At 32.8% G+C, this 20,823-nt stretch overlaps 1 protein-coding gene across 2 annotated transcripts in view; it reads left to right on the top strand.

Moving 5' to 3' along the window:
• tup (LIM1_Isl and LIM2_Isl domain-containing protein tup) overlaps positions 1-20,823 on the top strand; it is a 45,182-nt gene that overhangs the window by 4,647 nt on the left and 19,712 nt on the right. For both annotated transcript variants that reach the window (XM_088041524.1, XM_088041517.1), the window contains exon 2: positions 20,105-20,297. In XM_088041524.1, coding sequence (XP_087897650.1) covers positions 20,105-20,297 — 193 coding nt within the window. The remainder of the gene's footprint in view (positions 1-20,104; positions 20,298-20,823) is intronic.

Genomic DNA, 20,823 nt, shown 5'->3' with positions numbered 1-20,823 from the left:
CACATCTGACAATTCTTTCACAACGTCTCTTGCAATTTACGATTCTTAAAGATCTTAAATAAAGAAACAACGTGTGAAATTAATATTTTGGTGTATAATCTTTTCTGTGGTAAAGGTTGCGTTTCTTGTAAATGCTTCTGAGAGGGCAGTGTAGTCTGACACTACACAGCTTTTCTGCATTGACGCGCAAAAGTAGGGTTACAGTCGCCATGTCGCCAAAAATATGATTTGCATAATAATAGCAAATAATGTACAAAATAGGCTTTGGATCTTCAAGTGGATCATCAATTGATCAGACATATTGACATATCAGTTACTAATGTTAAATCTCAAACTGTTAAAAACTGAGAAATTGAGATTACTCACAGAGGTACCAATTGCTTTTAAGTTCCATAGCCCAATATCACTTATATCTTACATAAATATAAGACTAGAATACAATAACTTGAATGTTACTAAAAGTCAAAATTGATTTTTTAACTAAAATCTTCCAATATCCTTGATTGTCAATGACATTTTTTTTTGTAAAATTCCCGATTACTAACAAGGTGTCATTTTCGTAATCAAATAAAGGACAAAAGGATGATTTGGCTTGTATTTATTTTTCCATAATGCCAAAGTTGAATCATCTTGTTTGTATCTATCATCAAATATTTAAATAAAAAATTAAGAAGTTGTCACTTATTATGATGTTGAACATTTTTATGTGCATCCTTTCTTAAAATATAAACCTAATCAAATTATTACAGTGATTAAGGTTCTACACTTAATGATTAATTTTGAACAAACATAACATGATTTATTCTATCCGTCGGAGCATGCAGGTAGTGAAACCCTCACCCACATTGTCCTAGACCAGAATAATAAAAGTAATTTTAAAACTTGATTAGAAATCGGGAAACTCAATAAAAATAAAGATAAAAGCACTAAAATACACCCGCTGGAATAATAAAATGACAAAAACGAGTAATAAACGTTTATTACTACAAATTTTTATTGTCAATTTTTAATGCAGGTGTATGTGGTTTGGTTGGAACAGTAACTGATTATTATCTCGTTTAAAAGGCTTGTTAACATTTACGCTAGTTTGAGTTATGTCCATTTTTTTAGATGGTTTTTCCGTTATTAATCTCAACTGATGTCAATCCTCTCCACACGTTTCTCGCCTTTTATTTAATTAAAATAAATTTTCTGATAAATGGCTCTATAATCGGTTTATTATGACCACCCGAGTAATATTTTGATTTATTAAAATTAACGATACGAGTAGAGTAGCGTCGAGGAGTCGTAAATTCATTTCCATCTCGTAATTAATTTTAATAGCTCATCGCATTTTGAAGCGTGAAAAATGAAATTCTATAACGAGAATGTAATTAATGTTACATATTTATAATTCATATAATTATTTGTCAAATTTAAATTCATGGCCGCGGAACCCAATTAAATTCACGTCGAATTCATCTGCTTAAAAATCTTACTTTAATTAAATGTTAGTGGGAAGAGGTTGTTAGAAGGAAATTCACTCCGGATGATTAGTTTTCCCCGCAAATTAACGTAATTAAAAATTATACGCTACAGGTGGTGCCGATTATCGTTTATGTGTTTTAACCTCGAACTGTCATGCTCATTACAGAGACTACGTTTACAGCGACGAGTTAAATCGAATCGTACGATATCTAAATTTCAAGTGTTTATCTCGCTATAGAATTTCGTTTCAATTAAACTTTATTTCCTGTTAAAGGTGGTTAAAGCTTTATTGCGCAGGAGGAAGGCATCTGTTTTGCAGTTTAGTGCAATAGATGTTGTCATTATTTTTTATTGTATTTTATTGGCACCTTTGCTTTAATTGTGACTTGTTTTTGTTTTTTTTATCAATGGAACAGCCCCACTTGAAATATTTTAGAAATCTGTTTTGCTGAAGCAAAGGAATTGTTTTGTATTGTTCAAACATTTAGACTTAGCGATATCTGTATGTAGTTAAATCAAATTAGTACCTACTGAAATTTTAGCACATTACCTAAGTAGATGAAATGTTCTTTAATTTTTATTTTTACCTAAATTTAGATCAAGTTTTTACTATAGGTATCATATTTGTCTACCTACTGAAATAAAGTCGTATTTTCTGTCTATTTACCTCGTTTATAGGTATATATGTTTCATTGGAATTGCATTCTTTATATCTACATTAATTCCCGTTTTCTGTCGAAACAGGCTATTTTACATAATATGAAAAAATTATGAAGACTAAAATACAGTTTTACAAATAGTTCATAAATACTTAATTTAATTATTATTGATAGGAATATCATTTTATAATTATCATTATTTTACTGTTTGCTATCGCGAATTGCAAGTTCAATGGTAAGTGCTAAAACTGTACTTTGTATTTTTTTATGGTAATTACTGTTTACAAAAGCACCTAAAGCCAATAATACTATACAAATAGAGTAATCAGGCCAAGTTTATTTAGATATGTATTTTATTATAATATCGACCCTCATTAATCGACTTCTTCAGTTTAACCGTTAATTCTTAAAGTACAAATCAAAACAAAAATATATTTTTAAAGTAGTAAATATAGAATGCTAATTTTTGCTTTTTTTGTCACTACAGCTTGCTACTAAAAATATACAATACATATTATAATTTAATTAATAAAATCAAATGAGCACAAAACAATTTCTATTCCTCTTTTGGGTCAGAGGAAATAATTTATTTAATCTCATTCCCCACAGTTAGGATTCAATTATTCAATACATTTTAGGTCTCATCGCGTGGATCTATTTGTATTTAATCAACTTGTTGATCTACTTTAATTTTAATTGTATGGACACATTCTAGAATCCCAAATATTTAAATTTGTTTCAGATTTAATAGATTTTTTGGGTATTTTCTTGTGTTTCCAATTATTATTATTTCTGGTTCAGTGAGGCTTTAAGAATGGCCTAGGTACATTATAGCATTATTTTTTAATTGTTTTTGATGCTTTAAAAGACTCCTTATAGTGACTTGGTACTCCTGTCCCTGTTTGTCAAATTTATGAAATTGATCCAATAATAAAAGTCATTTGTTGACAGTTGTCACTCAACAACTTTAAAATGGTAAAATAATGCATCAACAGAAAAATTCTATAAAACACACGTTACATAAGATTTTCAGATTTAGTTGTATTGAAAAACAAAAATGAAAACGTAGGGATTGGTTCAAACTACACGGTCGAAGCTCATCAAAGCTCGCCAAAGCTAATGGCCAAATATCACCACTATCATTACGTATTTAACAATTATTCAAAATACGTGAAAGTACCATTTATAGGAAACTCCATTTAAATGCTTCTAAAACACAAAACAATCCCCAACGGTGTAAGTGACGTTATGTTACCTCTAACTCTCAGTACCTGTCAAACGTCTAACTCAAACTAAACCCTGCGTTTTCATTGATTTTGTTTTTCATGGATAACTGAAATCTGTTTTTTTTTAAATCATATACATACTACATATTTCGCGACCTGAGAACTATAAGGTTCTAACTAACATTTGCATTAAATTGATCAGTGTTCACGTTGTCAGTGATATCTCTTTAATTTATTAAGCATTTATTTAAAAAAATAGCAGAATCTATTGAAATCATTTTGGCTTGTTAAAATATTAACTCACTTCTTTTTTATACTTCATCGAAAATGTTTAAAAAAAATCGCAAAACAGACAATTTAAATTTTCAGAAAAAATCACTTAGAACCAGTAGAACCTTATAATTCTCACGTCGCGATTTAACTTTTTTAATACTTCCGGTTTTTAGAGTGCTCCTACTACATATTGTACATCTTACTACTACATCTTGGGTTTTTCTAGTTCCAGTAATTAACGTTAAAAATACAAAAAAAATACCGCATTGTAGACTTATTTTAATAAACTTTTGCTTATAGCAATAAAGACTCGTTTGAGAAATTTTTAAATTGATGCATTAGATAGTAGAGAAAACCAGTAAATGAACACAAATATTTTCTTAGAGCTTCATTATGAATCTTGTGATCAAAAATTTCAGATCTTATTAGCTTGTAAACTTACAGTTTTTGCGACTTGTTCATGTTTCTAGAAACAAAAACAATATCAAGTAGATACTGTAACAGAGGTGAAGGTGTTATTGCTGTTGAACAGCACTGTTACAACATTAGTTTTTATCAATTCTTTATTATTAGCACATCGATCCATTTAACCTTACGAAAGTCTCTAATTCGTACAAAATATACAGAAGTTGTGAGTTCATAAGTACAAACAATAATAATTGTACTTCAGAATTACTAGTCACACACAGCACAAGATTTACGACGTGTGAACATAAAATTCTCCACGACACTTTTTCTTTCTTGACGTACAAAATAATTCCTCCACCTAAATCCCACTGACCGCCGCCTTAACACCCACCTCCTGTCATAACGGAGACGATTTGTCATTTTTCTGTTTTTTTTTGTATAAGTGCACATGGCAGACATGAGTAAAACGCTCCAACAAATGCTGCCTTGTTGCGGTATCCTCGAGGGCTTTATGGCAGGCATACCAGGACCAGACTGGAGATAAGTGAGGCGCCGGCCAGGGCCAAGAATGTCGGATTATAGCCCGGCTCTGATAAATCCCGAACCCGGTCTTCGTCATCACGAAAATTCAATTAAACGAACGGTACAAGCGATAAATTAAATGTTTGACCTAGAAGTAATTAGCAGTTGATCTGCTAAAATTGTATGAAAATTCGGGCAACGAAGAAGTGTGAGCATTTCCACATAAAAATGTCATCGCGCCGACGAAATTTTAACAAGTGGCACAAAACCACAATCAAGCATACTAATTTCAGCCGAAAACCAGAAAATTATGCAAATCGCTCGTCAATACTAACTTATGGCTACTTCAAGCCATGTATTTCTCAAGTGAAAGGAATCTTGTCGATTCTTAATCTCTCCAAAGCGTGCATATTAATCTAGCTATTGGATAACTGTACCGAAATTCACCAAACGTCTTTTTCAATAAAATTCCGCGGCGAGAGACACAAGATTCCCTTAATCGGAGGTCATTTCTCTTGAGGAGTCGGCGGTCGCTTTGAACATTACTCGGCCACGGTTTTATTGCATTTTTAGGCAACAGGAATCTGTTAGTTTTATTTAATTAGAGAGCGAGCGTTATATTTAACTTTGACGCCCGCCAACATCAAAATATTGGGACATTTTTACACTAAATAAAGACCAAGATATTCGGGACCACCGTACAGATTACAGCTCACCTGCAGAGAAGACATCTTGTCTGAAAGACATTACACGTGTTTGGGAAATTAATGGAATATAAAATTTCGCGCAGGGGTCTCCAAACCTGCAGGACCGAAAATGAGCTCATTTGGATAAAATTCGAAATCCTCATTTCATCTCATTTGGGTTAAGTTCTTTAAGTGAGTTTGCATAAATAACTGGCGTTTCTTTCATCGTAGTTCTCCAATTGCAATTTCACAAATTCTAGAAAGTAGATTTTGCATAAAATTACACTCTTGTCAAATTTGAGGATCTTTATTTTTAGCGTTGTTGTAATGTTAGTCGAAAACATAGGAGTGATCAAATCGAACCACAAAGCTTGACGTGATGGACATCAGTATTTGGTTTCTCTTTTGGAATTGAAAAAGAATATCTGCATCTAGATGGTCAACTAAGCCAGTAGAATAATTTTCAGTTTAATTTCTATTGTAGCTGTTAACAATAGCTTTTGATAACTTTATACAGCGTAATTTCAAAAAGTGGAAAATAACAAAAAAGTGCCTCAAAATCTTTACTTCCTGATTTCCACATTTCCACGTTTCGGTTTCCCTCCCAATTCGTTAAATTGTTTCCTTTTAGTGTGAGGTGGTCGTGACGCACCTGACAAGTTTCTTCACTGGACTTATCTCTTGGAGACCTTCGACGGACCTAATCCGCACCCATAAACCAGTCAGGGTATCTCACTAAGCCTGTCTGGGTCCTGTAGGTTATAAACGCCGGCGCCTAGTCTTGTCGCCACTGGCTAACACGAGGATGCGATGAAGAATCCGACACAAATGTGACAACAAAAAGCCAACAACCAAGGGGTCCTAATAAATCACCGGTCAATGGAGTTTAGCAACGTTCCGGCCCACGCGTAGTACGAATTCTCGAAAATGTGCCAGAGAAATTATGAATGAAAAATGCAGGGCCGGTTTTAGAATTAGAAAAGTGCAGGGTTTTCAGCTATCTATCGTCACATTCAGTTTGTGACGCCTAAGACTATCGTAAAGTTTTCAACTTCATTAATTGAACCCTTCACTGATAACATACATAAATGCCACATAAATAATTTTAATATCTAATAATTCGGAATTAAATTTTCGAACATTGTAACCCAAATTGTTTATTTTGGTTGTGATGATACAAGCGTTTACAGTTACGTTTTGCAGTCGGCTTTCCATGTTTTCAAACAACTTTGTATAATATCATGTTACAATCATTTCTATTTATTCATGTTTTTTAGTTGTAATATATTTTGTTTACCTAATTTCAGTGATGAGTTGTGAAATGACCTGTTAGGAAATTTTATCTGCATAGATTTGAAGTGTATTAACATTTATTTAACGTGAGATAGGTTACTGATTATTATTAGCGAACAAAATTAATTGGTTAATACCCTTTAAAACTTAATTGCTGTAATGGTTATGCCGTGTTTTAGTTAAATTAAAATTTGACCAGTTAATGGCTAGTTTTAGTGCAGGCTATTTCACGCCACATTAATTATTAAAAAAGTAAAACAAAACTGCGTCACAATGAAAACATAAGTACCTACGCTTAATTTCACTAGTAATTTTTGAAAAAAATTGTACTGGAGAAGTAGAAAGTCATTTCTAAAGCGGAATGGTCCCCTGATTTCGTATCTGAAATACGTTTTGCTCTATCAGATCCGGATTCAGAGATATTTTTGAAAAATGATGATCTGGTGTCTTCAAATTTATTTAAATCAATCAAAAACTTGACAAATAAAATTTGAACAGTTGCTGCATAATTTTTATCTATCTATAAAGATCTCAACCTTTATTTTGACAAATTCTCTCGACTTCTACACTTCGCTAGGAAGCTTATTTAATTACCGTTTCAATAATATAGCAATTATAAAGTTTTATGATTTTGCAAATTGTTAAGCAAAAAAAAATAAAAGTGTACATGAAAAAAATATTATACAAATGTCACTGAGTTCTGAGCGAAACGGAAATTAGATCAGAAGGCAATTCTACTTTAAAAATGACTTTCTACTGCTTTAATACAAATTTTGTCTAAAATTTTGTCTAAAATTTGTTGACTTATGTAAAAAAAATGCAGACGGCCGAATTATAACATATAAAATGGGTCTATCATACGAATAAAATTTGCCATATTAATCTACTTTTGAAAATGGTGACACTAGTTATCTATGGAACAAAAAACCATTAACTAAAATACGATAATTATAAGCCTATATCTAAAGGACAATGATAGGAAAGCGCACACGTGCATACCGACACTTATCTATCTAGTAAAAATTATAGTTAAAAATGAACAATTTTTGAAAAACAATAGGACAAATGTTTCTATACTAAAAATTTATTAATGAGTTATTAATACCCAAACACAATAATTTAGTTTACATCAATATCTACTTTTTTAATTGTGTGTATGTAGAATATGATTTTTGCAAACTCAAGAAAGAAGCAAATAAAGATTTTGCGTTCATTTTTTTGACCATTTCCACCGCTAAAACTTGTAAACAATAAAATTGCTCCAATTCAACGCCACTCTTCACCGTCTCTGTGACATTTCCCATTAAATAAAAAACAAGAAAATTGGTCTGACCTCATCCGTGGCCATGCATTTTTCAAATTCATCCCAAATTGTTTCTATAAAATTGGCAAACAAGTCTAGTTTATCAACTTTACGATCTTCTTGATTGGTCGTGCCCAGTATTATTGTTACATTTTAATGTGTCCAACAAATATTCTTGGCATTTCCAGACATAAAACACCACTAGAATGCTATATTTGTTTAAATAATAATTAACGAAAAGGACTGTGTCGTTAAACATGACGACCCGAACCATTCCAGCTGGCAATTAAAGGATTTTTGTTTTTCGTCTAGTATAATTTTATTGTTTCATTGGCAAATAAAAGAAGTAGTAACACAAATCTCCGACAGATAATAAAATTGGTAGATGTATGGAGAGATAACAGTGGACGTAGCTTTTATGACTATCAATTTACGTTGAATTATCCGAAATAAAATACAGAACACAGTCATTACATGGTACAAGGCTACCTGACACCTAATAAAATGAAAAATCACCAAGCGTGACTACTGGTTCGAATTGTTTTTGGTCAATTTGAGCCATTCTAGGAAGGATTTATGCACTTCACGTTGTAATCAGAAGCCGTGGAAAAGGGCTTTATTGTAGTGCAAGCAAGTGAAGTAAATGATCTAATTCCAATTTTTACTTCACTAAGAAATGTCACATCAACTTGATGGAAAGGTGTCAACAGAAAAATCACTTCCAAGTTTTCTAAGAATTAAACCATGCACTCATTCTTTACCATCTCAGATTTTATCAAAATTTGTAGATCCCCTCAATTTTTCAAACGAGTGAGTTTTGTTTTATTTTTGGTAATAATAAAAAAATTTTGTATTCTTATTATGTACGCTTATCTTACATGTGGATCAGAATGTAAAACCGGAACTTTTTTTCTGGTGTGTTTATGCACCGGTACATTAATTTGACCGTGTATGTTTCTATTTATCTTTGTAATTTCCATATGACGAATTAAAATTTTATATCCAGCAGCTATTTAAAAAATATCATTTTTTATGTGCGCCTAAAATTACATTTTTTAACAAATTTTGATTGTGTGCATTAATAAAAAATGTTAAAATGTATTACATTATGAATCTGACTTAACCATAAGAAGATTAATGGGAATTTAATTGTTACGATTGTTAATTATTCAAGCATGTAGGTAAATACATAACTACATTTTAAATAAATTCATCGGATTAATAGTAGGTAATGAAAAAAGAGTTTTATCTTATAATAATTCAATTAAAGAATAAGGTCCATATGGGTCAACATACCTACATAATATAATATGTATAGTCCTTTGTTTCTTGTTTTTTTTTGAGAATAAATAAATTTGTTAGTAAAATGTTTTTACATGCTCAGTAAGATTTAAACTCACAATTACACACCTACTTAACTATATTACCCTTGTTGTACTACTAAGTTATGAGCTACAATCCCGGAAGTTTTTTTTTAGACAACAAAACTATATTTACCTTATTAGTTACAAAATTAGTATTAAATTTAAGTTATTTGATCTAAACCAGTGCTGCAGCAATCCAGAGGGGCGGTGATGGCTACGGGTGCATTTAGGGGCGATGAAAGCATAAATGAAAAATGAGGAGGTTTAGAAAAATTATGCTCAGTTTTGCAACAGCTTCAACAACCATAATTTTTTTTTTGGGATTCGTAGTCGTCCGTTCTCTATTTCTTGTTTGTTTTGGCGGGGTTTCTATTCTAACCGTTTAAAAATTTTGTCTGTAGAATGCCTACGTCGTTACGATAACACATACGTTTTTAAGTTCGGGAACCTGTGGTCTAGACTGTTTTTTAAAACAATAGACATATTGATAATATTATTATACTTTTCTAATCCGCGCTATTATTTTCCAAAGACCAACGGATCAGACTCAGAAAAGTTTTCTCTTCCGTGGTTTATATTAAGTATTTACTTTTTTCACTACCAGCACATTTAATAAACTCTTAATCTTCTAAATCTTCATTCTTTATTTTCTGTTCTGTTTTACATGGCCATTGTGGAAAAGATAAACATGGATAGATCAACACAAATTTGTTTTAAAGCTTTAACCGGATTAAATTTTGAAAAATTTTGTGAACGCTTACCAAACTAAAGGAATCTTATTAGATATTTCATGATTAGCTTCAAGCAGTTTCGCACAGACTAATAACAATGTCCTTGATGGTAGATACTTAACAATAATACAATTTACATTTGTCTGCCACAAACTGTTTTATTTCAGTTTGTTCATAATATAATAGATTAATTTGATTCTTTTTGATCCTTTAACGCATATTGACTAGCTGGAATTCAAATCTTAAGTCAATTAAATTTCCAACTTACTGTTAGTGAAATTTGGTACCATCAATCAAGTTAATCTTAGTTAGTCCTTGTAAGTCCATTTTAATCTAGCTAAGTCTTATTTATTTATTTTTCAAACTAGTTGAAGTGGCCCAAAAGCAGTTTACGCAAATTCAGAGCATTTATTTTATTTATTTATTTAGTCATATTTTTTCAACTTTGGCTTAAATAGTTAGTTTACTTAAACCCTTAGTTTACTCCGCGGAAATATCTAATAAAATATATGTAGGTATATAACTAAAATAATAATTAAATTTAAAAGAAGTTCTACATAGTAGACCTAAATTTTAAATGGTTTTGTAAATTTAAGAAATAAGTGTTAAATGTCAAATTATTTTATCAAACAGTTTAACTCGTGCTTCAGATATGACACTCTGATTGTTCTATTTAAAGTTTTTTTGTAGTCATAATAAATTAGCAGCTTTATTTATGTTTCATGAAATTCTAAAAAATATTATCTATTTGTTTGTTCAAATTTAGCGTTAATTGTGTAAATTATATCAACTCCAAACCTAACTGTATTAGCTGCAAATTAAATGTATCTACCCACCAAGTTAGTACTCACAGAAGAACGGTCAATATCTGCAGGAAACTTTAGTGCCTTTCAAGTAGTTTCGACAGGATGTACAATAAGTTGGTTTAAGATTTTATAGTTTAAAGGGGTAGAACTCAATTAAATGGACAATTAAAAACAGGGCCATGTAACGATAAAACTCTGCGATAAAACTGTAAAGTGTGTGGTTTTTCCGCTTGTCTGAAAAACACAAATTTTCCGTTTCACTTGTCCGAACAAAATCCTTCCGATTTTCGTGACTTTTTCCCGCCAGAACAGTATGTCAGAATCCATCTATCGAATGTCGGTGACCACAGAACAGTATAGTACACCCATGTCCCAGCGAGTTCACGTCACCGCTACAGGCAGTACACCTCTTGTCGGCACCTTTGATCTCATTAGTACACCTCAGGGTCTCCCCGACCCCCCCATGCTGCATCCACATTGACCACATCGATAATTAACACTCTCATTAACAGCTGGCTGACCATGCAACGCCCAAACTCCTCCAGTTCCGTTTTTTTCCGAATTACCTCATGCCGACTATAAAAAAATCGAGATCGTCATCGAAAGGAAGTCGGCCGAATTACTCTATATGCAAATTTGCGGACGCGTATTTATGGTAAAATTGGCATTAGCGTCATTTGGAAAGTGAAGTGACGGTCGGTCGGTGAAGACGTGTTTGCATTTCATTTCAGGTAGATGGTGAGAGACCCTCGCCTCCGTCGGCTATCGACATGTCGATCGGTTTGATTACGAGCGGCTGGGAGCCTTATCCGACTTTATCTTCGAAACCACCAAGGCATTTGCATACACAATTGTAAATTATTAAAAGCAAAGAGCAAACAACGACCTCCTTGCGCAACGCACCGGATTTTTGCTAGTTTGCTGACTGAATAAACAGGTGGTGTTGAAAGTACACACGCGAGTGCGGACAATCTGCGACAGGAAAAACGAAGGAAGCGATATAGCCTTCACTAGCTCGGTCTCCAGAACCGAGCAGAAATTTTCCAATATTCTTTATTGAGAACACCATCAGTTTCGGATGGTTTCATTGACTTTAATTTCTCATAAATGTCAAGCACAGATCGGTTTCACCTTCATTAATATCATTAAATTGTTTGAAAGTGATTGAAAATACTTTCTTCAACCATCCATTTTGCAAAGATACTGTGAAAGGGCGAAGATGCTTAGGCTCTCATCCAAGAGAAAAATATTATGGGGCGCTAATTTAATTTTAGAAAACAATAATTCACACCTTTTATCCTACGACTTTCCACAAGGTATACAAACACCAATTGCGAGAAAGCAAAAATAGTGTATTACACTCGCAAACAGTAAATTAATATTATGTTTGTCTTAATGTTAATGCACACACGCTATAGCCAGCAATTCCAGATAACAATTAACGTGTCCGTAATTAGCTCGCCATAAACCCATACAGAACACTAAACAGTATTAAATCCTAATTGAGAAAAAAATCTCCGCGAGGTCTAGAGAAAAAAGCCAAGTCATTCGCCACGCTACAGAATAGAATAGATTCATTTATAACAGTGAGTTTCGTAAGTCAATTCTCCTTGGAGGAACTATATTTATAGTGAGTGGATGGTTTAATTACAGCTTATATTGGTTACGTTGCACATCTACAATAAAAATAACTAATTAAATTGGCATATGAACAATTAACATCACGGCTCCGTTGAAAATTAAAAATCATATTCTGCTCATCACGTTGGAAAATGGGAAGAGTTGCAATTACCGGTGCCGATTACGAATTTAAGCGAGATTCCACCGCTGGAAAACGCAGTTTTGTTAAAAAATAAGAAAAATTGCACTTAATTGTGCCAATTAGGAGGATGAGTAAGCGGCGAGAAATAAAGGAATTCTCTAGAAAAATGAAAAATGGATCGTGGATGAGAGTAATGAGGTCCGTTAGAAGAAATAATAATAAAAGTTTAATAAATTAACGTGTCGGCTATTTGTAGTTATTAGGTGTATCCTGCGAGGCTAATACTAATAACGGAATGTCAGAGATTAACTATTAGCGTATACGGCTCCAAGGACCGAAAGTAGTAAGCTGCCAATGGAAAATATCGCTTAATTATTATAATTTTAAATTAAATGCATAGGTGTTAGAAAATAAGTTGAGTTAGTGAAGTGTAACTAATTGGGAAATCAAAATAATTACCGATTTGTACTTTTACTTCCCATGTACCGACCTATAATATAATATCTATAACTTCATTTTTCAATTTTTTTTTGTTTAACTATTGAGGCGTTTGAGTTTTTAATTTAATTTTGTTACCTATGCATAGTACGCATGCGGACTACACGTTTATCAGCGATTCAGATAAAAATAACAGCAGACTCATTTAAAATAATGCCATTAATATTATATTTAATTAGTTAGGTAGCCATAAAACGCAAATATAATTTGTCTCGTGTAATTATCTTAAATGCCAAATGGTCATTTTATTAATGATTACTCGTAAAATCCAGGAAATATCTATGAATGTAGTGGGTATATGTATTTCAATTTTTAGAACCCTAAGGTTTACAGTAAAGTTAAAGACGGTATTCTAGTAATAATAATTACTTGTTTGATATTTATCTCTATGGCCACAGAGTTTTTTACCTAAATTATGTACTTTAAAATAATGCCATTAAAATCAGTAGATTTCTACAAGAAGAAATTATAGAAAAAATTTAATAACTATGAAGTCTTTATCAATAAACGATAGATGGTGTATAGTTCAGCCAAGTTGGTCTGAGCCACCATAAAATCATGAAAATTAGACGGCAACCGCAACCGGACAGTTTGCGGTATTTTGTCATTTATGACGAAACATCTGGCCTGTTTAGGGATGCTGTTCTTATCGCATTGTGCAAACTTGAGCAAATAAACCCTCATTATGTGCACTTGAGAATCTTTTGAAGCTGTCCCGTTGCGGTAGCCCGCAAATTTTTATGCTTTTATGGTAGCTCAGACCAACTGGGCTGAACTATATTATCAAACACCGATCGTCAGTAGATTCCTCAAAATTGTAAGAACCGTTTTGTTTGATGGTGTTTTAGTGACATTTTTTTGAAAAATTTTCCGTCATACATAAATGTTATGTACTATTTTAGTAGAAGTGTTATGTATAGATTTCGTCTTATTCTACAAACTAATATCACTAAAAAAAAATTTTAAATTGTTAGTCGTCTAATGTCGAACAGATCTTTGAGAAGAAACGACTAAAAGTGATAAAACCTAACCGAAACTAAAGACAAATTTCAACGAAACAAATTATAAGTTGTGTGTTCAGAGATGAAAAAAGAATTTGTGAAAAACGATAAAAATTAAGAATAAATAAATTGTATGTTCTGTTGTCAGACGAATTGGGTTACTTGCCAAATTTGTGACAATTGGGCACATGTAGACTGCACCAATCTTACAAGACATAAGTATGTGTGTGATTTCTGTCAAAACACAAAGTTTTGACTATTTTTTAATACTTTTCAAACAATAAAAAAAAACACTTTTTACCACTTATTTGGACACCCTGCATATCCAAAATATTTGAAAGACAGATTGGAATTGTGCGGTTATCTATAATTAAAAAAAAAATCCAATTTCTGTGGTAACACTGCTAGTAATGGATTTAATAGAAAAATTAGGAAAAATAGCATAAACAACTGAAAAGCATTTGTTCTTTCAAGCACCCGGACTCATGTAAAGTATTGTCAAAATTCAACAATATTGTTTAGGTATGTATTGTATTTTTTACACTTTCTTAGAATTTTTTTAAATATGGTTAGCACACCGTGTTTCAAAATTATTTTCATCTAGTTAGTACTATTAGAATATCATTCCCTTTGTGCCGCTTGCACTATACTGTGTTTGAACTAGTTCTGTCACTTCGGACTTCTGTCAATAGTGCCACTTGTTAACGTCAAAATCGCCAATAGGGAAACAATTTAAACAACAAACAAAAAAATTAAGCATAGCTTAGTTCATTTTTATTCCTTCAGCGATCTACAAGTGTTTATAAATGTTTCTAGCATCAAGCGTGGCTTTGGAATTTCTGTCGTACACTATTTTGCCGCTTTGTTTTCATAGTGAACAATCTTGAAAATTATTTTTAATGTTACTTACTTCAATGACGTTTTAGTTACGGTTTTGAGCCCAAGTTTTCGATTTTTAGGTTTTAAGCCACAACTGGAACAGTTTATTTCTCAAAACTTACTTTACTTCATGTTTGAGGTTAACTGCAAATGTCAGTTGCAAATCGAAACCCATATTTGTAATGAGCGGCAAATTTCTTTGACATTTCATAGCCACCCTTGATGCTAGACTTATAAACACCTTGTAGTTGTCCTAGATCAGTTCTACCTAATATATTTTGCGGTTATGTAATTAACGCTTCAATTATTATTATATTATTATTATTATTCAATTATTATATTAGAGAAAATTATAGGCGACTCGATAAAAGTAATAATAAAATGCTTAATAAAATCTTGTATTACTAAGAAAAGGCCAATTTGATTATAATTATGTTTTCTAAAATTTTATTCGAATAGCGTCTGAACAGTTCGGAAAAAATATAAAAATAATACAGTAGTAAAACGTGCCAGGACCCATCTAATTCCCTCTTTTAGTAGGCCGAGGGTGTAGGTGAGGATTTACGATGGGTCATTTGCGGTCCGCTTATATAAACAAACGGCATCGTAGGTGACGGGGTTATAAAGAAAGAGCGCCAAAGAGAGGAGTCGGCTCGTCGGGAATGTGGACAATTCGGAGATCATAAGTTAAGATAAAGTAAACAATTAGCGACTTGTTGGACTTTATTTATTCCATAGCAGGTAGCAGACTATCATTTCAGGCCAACATGCAAATCAGAAAGTCTCTAATGAGCACCATTGGCTCCGAAATGGTAAAGAAGGAACAGGTTGGCGTACTTTCAGCCGATTACGTCTTCATGAAGAACAATTAATATCGACAGGTTGTAAAGTCTGAAATTTAGTGGCTCGAAAGTGGGCTGAAATTAAAATGTTTTTCATTATTTTGACAAGTGAATTGTTAATTATTATTTATTGTTTCTTTGACCACTTCCGCGGTATCAATAAGTCTCCGCTGCGGTTTTTCAGTCGGTGGTGGTCGAGGGCTGTCTGGACACCCCGCAGTTCGCACCGGGGTGTTAATAGGCCCCCGTCTCGCCGACTTGCTACCGGATGCCATCATCATTGTGCCTGCACTGACACCGCCACTGACTTTACCTGGGCAATTAACGCCGAAACGGCTACACTCATGTCTGTTTGCAGACACTTTATAGGACTCCATTGTTTACCTGACGCTGCCACCAATGCTGGCAGATAAGGCGGTGGCTGCTGTCGCCTGGATACCACCACTGACATTAATTACGGGGTTGATGACGCATTGGGGATGTTTTGGTACCAATTTCTAGCGAAAGGAGTAATTTGACCATCTCGGCGGTGGAGCAGCATCCAGCCTGCATGCAACTCGCAAAATTCGACGTAACGCGAACGGAAACAATTCAAATTTAATTAAGAATTGATTAATAAATTAATTAAAAACTGGCTTTGTAGTCACAAAAAATAAATTTTAAGTATCCCGTAGTAACGCCCATACAAAATAGTTCAAAGAAATTGAAATAATTTTCATGATGTTTTATTTCGAATTGATTTTTTCCAATACATATTTGATTTAGTGGTTTGTTTTTGGATCGAATTTGTCATTCGATTAATATTCTAAAAGTTGAAGAATGGCCTTTATAAACAAGAATCACCGCTGAAGTATCGCATAAACCAGCTAAAATTATTCATATTGTTGATTAAACGAATTGGCGCCAAAGCTAACATATTGTTGACAGTTAAAAAATTATCCTGTTGGCTCAAGATAATTTATAGACAGACGAGTTATAAATTACGTTTACACAAGTTCTGTATGTTATCGAATCGACTGGATTACCACGAGAGTTCTTAATTATGGAAATAAAGTAATTACAAAGTGCTCCAGCTAATTAAATGAGATGGCAGTTTTTCATTATTGATTTACTCGAATTTATCATCTCTAATTAATCTTGTTTGAGCTGTTTGTTAGCAAACGAATCAGCTGTATTATTGAACGTCGAAAAAACCTCCGTACATTCCCAAAAAAATCCGATTATAAATTATTATCTGACACTTGGCTACGTAATCTTTATTCATGGTGCGGTAATTAAAATTATAATGATGAAACGTAAGCATTCGTGAAGAATTTTCACTTACAAAGAGTTTCACAATTATGATGAGCATCATTGTTGTTTATCTCAAACTTGGGCAATTAAAGAAGTTTTAACTTAATTTATTCAACAATTAAATTTATATTACTATGATTTAGTGCGGCATGTTCCGAAAAATTAGCTCAGCTATTACGGTTGTAAATTTGTTTTAGTTAATCAGATTGAACCCGAGTAAAAAACTACAATTAGGAGATAAAACCGAAGTAGTTGTTTCATTTTTAATTGTTTCAAGGCGAAAATGGAACACTGCACTCATCTACGGTAAAATATGAATCACCAGCGAAATTTGCACTTACTCAACCAACGGCGTCATCAATGTACCATTTTGAAAAATTTATTGAAAAGATCGTTAAATTTAAATAAATTGGTCAATTTTGGCCGAATTGGTAATTAAGAGTCCCAATTTCAATTTCAACTTAAGTGATGTCATCCACCTTGATCTGCTTTATATGCAGAGTGAAAGAAGTGCATCAGTTGGGATTGATATATCGAGCTCGGTTTACTCGGAGATTGTAATTACAAAATTTAATTAGCATTTATAATGATCTTGGAAAATAATGGCTTGTTCGTTTCTAATTGTATGTATCTAATTGTATACCTCTATTGGAATCAATGGATTTTTATGTTTTTTGCTCTCTTGGTTTATGCAATGGGATCATTTGTTACTGTCTTTTTTTAATACTACGTAAATAGTTAAAATAGTTCTGTTTTGTTTTTATTTTATAGGTATATAATCCTTATTTATGTCAAAAAAAATGTTTAAAGTTTATAATTTTGAACCAATTACGTCATAATTCTTGACTTGCGCAGATTACGGTTTCTAATGCATACTTACCTACAAGATACAGAGGATTTGAATGCCTTTCTCATATCAGTTTGAACAAGTTGATTTGGCATTGGCTTGAACTTAACACGTCGTAGCTATTTTACCGGGTTTTACTTGAATTTACTAATGAAAAAATAGATACGACTTTATTTTTTTCCACTAATAGTTTGAGAACATGTCTTTATGTCATCTGCTTCCGAACTAAGAAATTAAATTTGTCGCCTACAATTAAATAAAGAATAGAATAGTTGTCAAAAATGACGTCAAATCATCTATGAAACTTTTAAATGACCTATCTTTGTACATTTAAATGTGCTACTAGTGAAAAAAGTAAATACACCGTGTTTCAAAATGAGTTTCATCTAATTGCCTTTAGAAAGAAATCTTTTTGTGCCGCTCGCATTTAGTCCTGTCACTTTAGACTTCTGTCAATGGTGTTGCTTGTCAAACGTTAAAATCGCCAATAGGGCAAGAATTTAAACAACACCAAAATTAAGCAAAGGTTGAGTCAGTTGTTTCCCCTCAGCGATCCAGCCGTCCTAGATCACTGTCTACCTAATAATTTTTTAAAAGTATTTTAAGGTTATGAAACCAACATTTCAATCATTAACTTCGTAAAGCGGCATTTTTTAAATTGTACGGGAAATCAGAGGTGACTGGATGAAAATTTTTTTGAAACAGGGTAGAGTGTATAATTTGTATCGAGAGATCAAATAAGAACTCATCCTCAATTACCTTTAGAATTCCACAGTGTGTCCTTAATTGCCACTTTGACAGTTGCTAATTTTGAGGTTATAAGATGAAAACTGTTTTGAAATGCAAATAATGTAAACCAAAAGTACGTGTTGTCGGTAGTTTTTTATAAGAGAACTTTTTGCAATATGAATTTTGACAGCGTTGTCAAAATCGTTTATTAAAATTTTCACAAAATTTCCAGTTTGACAATGTCAGATTACTTGACAGAAACAAAAGACTGTCCTTTCAATCAAGGACATGACTTGAAATTTTAAAGCCAACTGAGGATGAGTTTTTAATATAAACTAGAGAAGAGTTTTCTGGCCCTCGCTGTCTAAAATCCCTCAATCCTTCAAATCTCGTACATAATTACTATATTAATTTATTATTATTTAAATAATAAAAGTTATTGCCGTTAATTCCGTTTGAGAGTAAAGGACTTCATTGGCAGTGAAGAGTAAATAATGTAATTAATGCGATGTGATGCCAACTTTTTTATTCTACATATCTTGATATTAAAAACACTTTGTTATCATTAAAATCTAAAATGTGCCAATTTATAAAAAGGACTGCATACATGTAGTTAGCAGCTTTTACCTTATATGTATAAATTAGTTTTGACAAGAGTCGGCCTAATCCTTTAAGCCTGAAATATGGAAATGATTGCTGTTTCCACGTTGTATACAACCAGGATCTAAAAAGCAATAAATTTTGCTAAACGCCAGAACCGACTCCTCAGCTCACACAGCATTTCCATCTTAAAAATGTCACCACATAGGTATTTATTGCAGACCTTGACATAGAATTTCTCCAAATTCATCGAAATGCAATCTGGACATGGTCAATAATCCCCATAACTTTCTATGTGAAAAACTGAATTTCTTCCCGTTTCACATTCCATTTTGATTTATGGCGTCCATCCATCAGCAGCACCTACATCCAAAAGCATCATACATCGATCGTTAAACTTTCTAATCATCAGCTGAGCGAAAGGATCATCCGATAAATCATACATCCATCTAGAACCTTTTAGTCTCGCGTTTATAGAGCACAACTATCGCGTATTAAGCAGTAAAACTGTGGCTGGTTTATGGGTCTGGCCGGTATGATGGATGTGAGGCTGCCTAGCAGGAATTTCACACACAGAAACTCGCGTGTTTATATGTGTTCATGTGATGCATTTAACGCGTTGACAGCAACACTAACAGAAATAAACATTCGTACAAGCAGAGTTAATGCATCGTCGCTTTTCCACTCCGCCAGTAAATATTGATGGAAACACGTGTTACAGCCACTAATATTTAGATGACTTCTGTTAACGCCGGGCTTACATTAGGGATTCGACCGACAAAAGGCCAACTTCGCGAAAAACGAAATTTATGCAAAAACTCTTCGATTCCTGTCTCATCTTACAGTGGCAATATTTTCGCAACACAGCTCTTTTCCGGTTCGAGCATTTTTTTAAATGTCTTTTTTTACTTCCAGAAAAACCTCGACAACTTAGCTACTGTGTGGGCTGCGGTGGGCAAATCCATGACCAATACATCCTGAGGGTTGCGCCTGATTTGGAATGGCATGCGGCATGTCTGAAATGTCAGGAGTGTCGCCAGTTTCTGGATGAACATTGCACGTGTTTTGTTCGAGATGGGAAAACATACTGCAAAGGAGATTATGTTAGGTGAATAATACTTACATTATTATTATTATTAGAACGTTTTCTTCAGAGAGTCTAGAAAAAAAAATCCTAACCAATGTAAATAAAAAATTAAAAAATATATTGAAGTAGAATATGAAGTGGACACGAAAGGAACTATTTTATTTAGTTTGATTATTATTCTTTATTTTATAAGCCATATTTTCTGTCTTCATTTTGTCTTACACTTTCAATACAACCAGTACTAATTTATTTATTTAATTCCGCTCTTCTTTCATTTTCATTTAATTTTAAAGGTAAATTGTTCTAATTCTTATAAAAATGTTGTGACTGATCATTGCTGGTGCAATAAAAAAATCTTTGGTAATATAATTTATTATAAGGTGGCTGTAAACGATTTAAAAAGTCAAAGTTATAACCGCACTAGATCGCTTGGTGAACTGTACCTATTACGGCTTAACAGCAATGTTAGCCGCATTTGCTGGAAACTCATAAAATTCTTACAGTATTTTTTGGCCAATAAACCATGGCGCCACCAATAAAATTAATT

The sequence above is a fragment of the Gnatocerus cornutus genome, chromosome 1 (assembly GCF_029298725.1).
Source record: "Gnatocerus cornutus isolate USDA-ARS CGAHR chromosome 1, icGnaCorn1.1, whole genome shotgun sequence".
NCBI classification, from domain to species: Eukaryota; Metazoa; Arthropoda; class Insecta; order Coleoptera; family Tenebrionidae; genus Gnatocerus; species Gnatocerus cornutus.
This window is presented reverse-complemented; position numbering and strand designations above follow the sequence as displayed.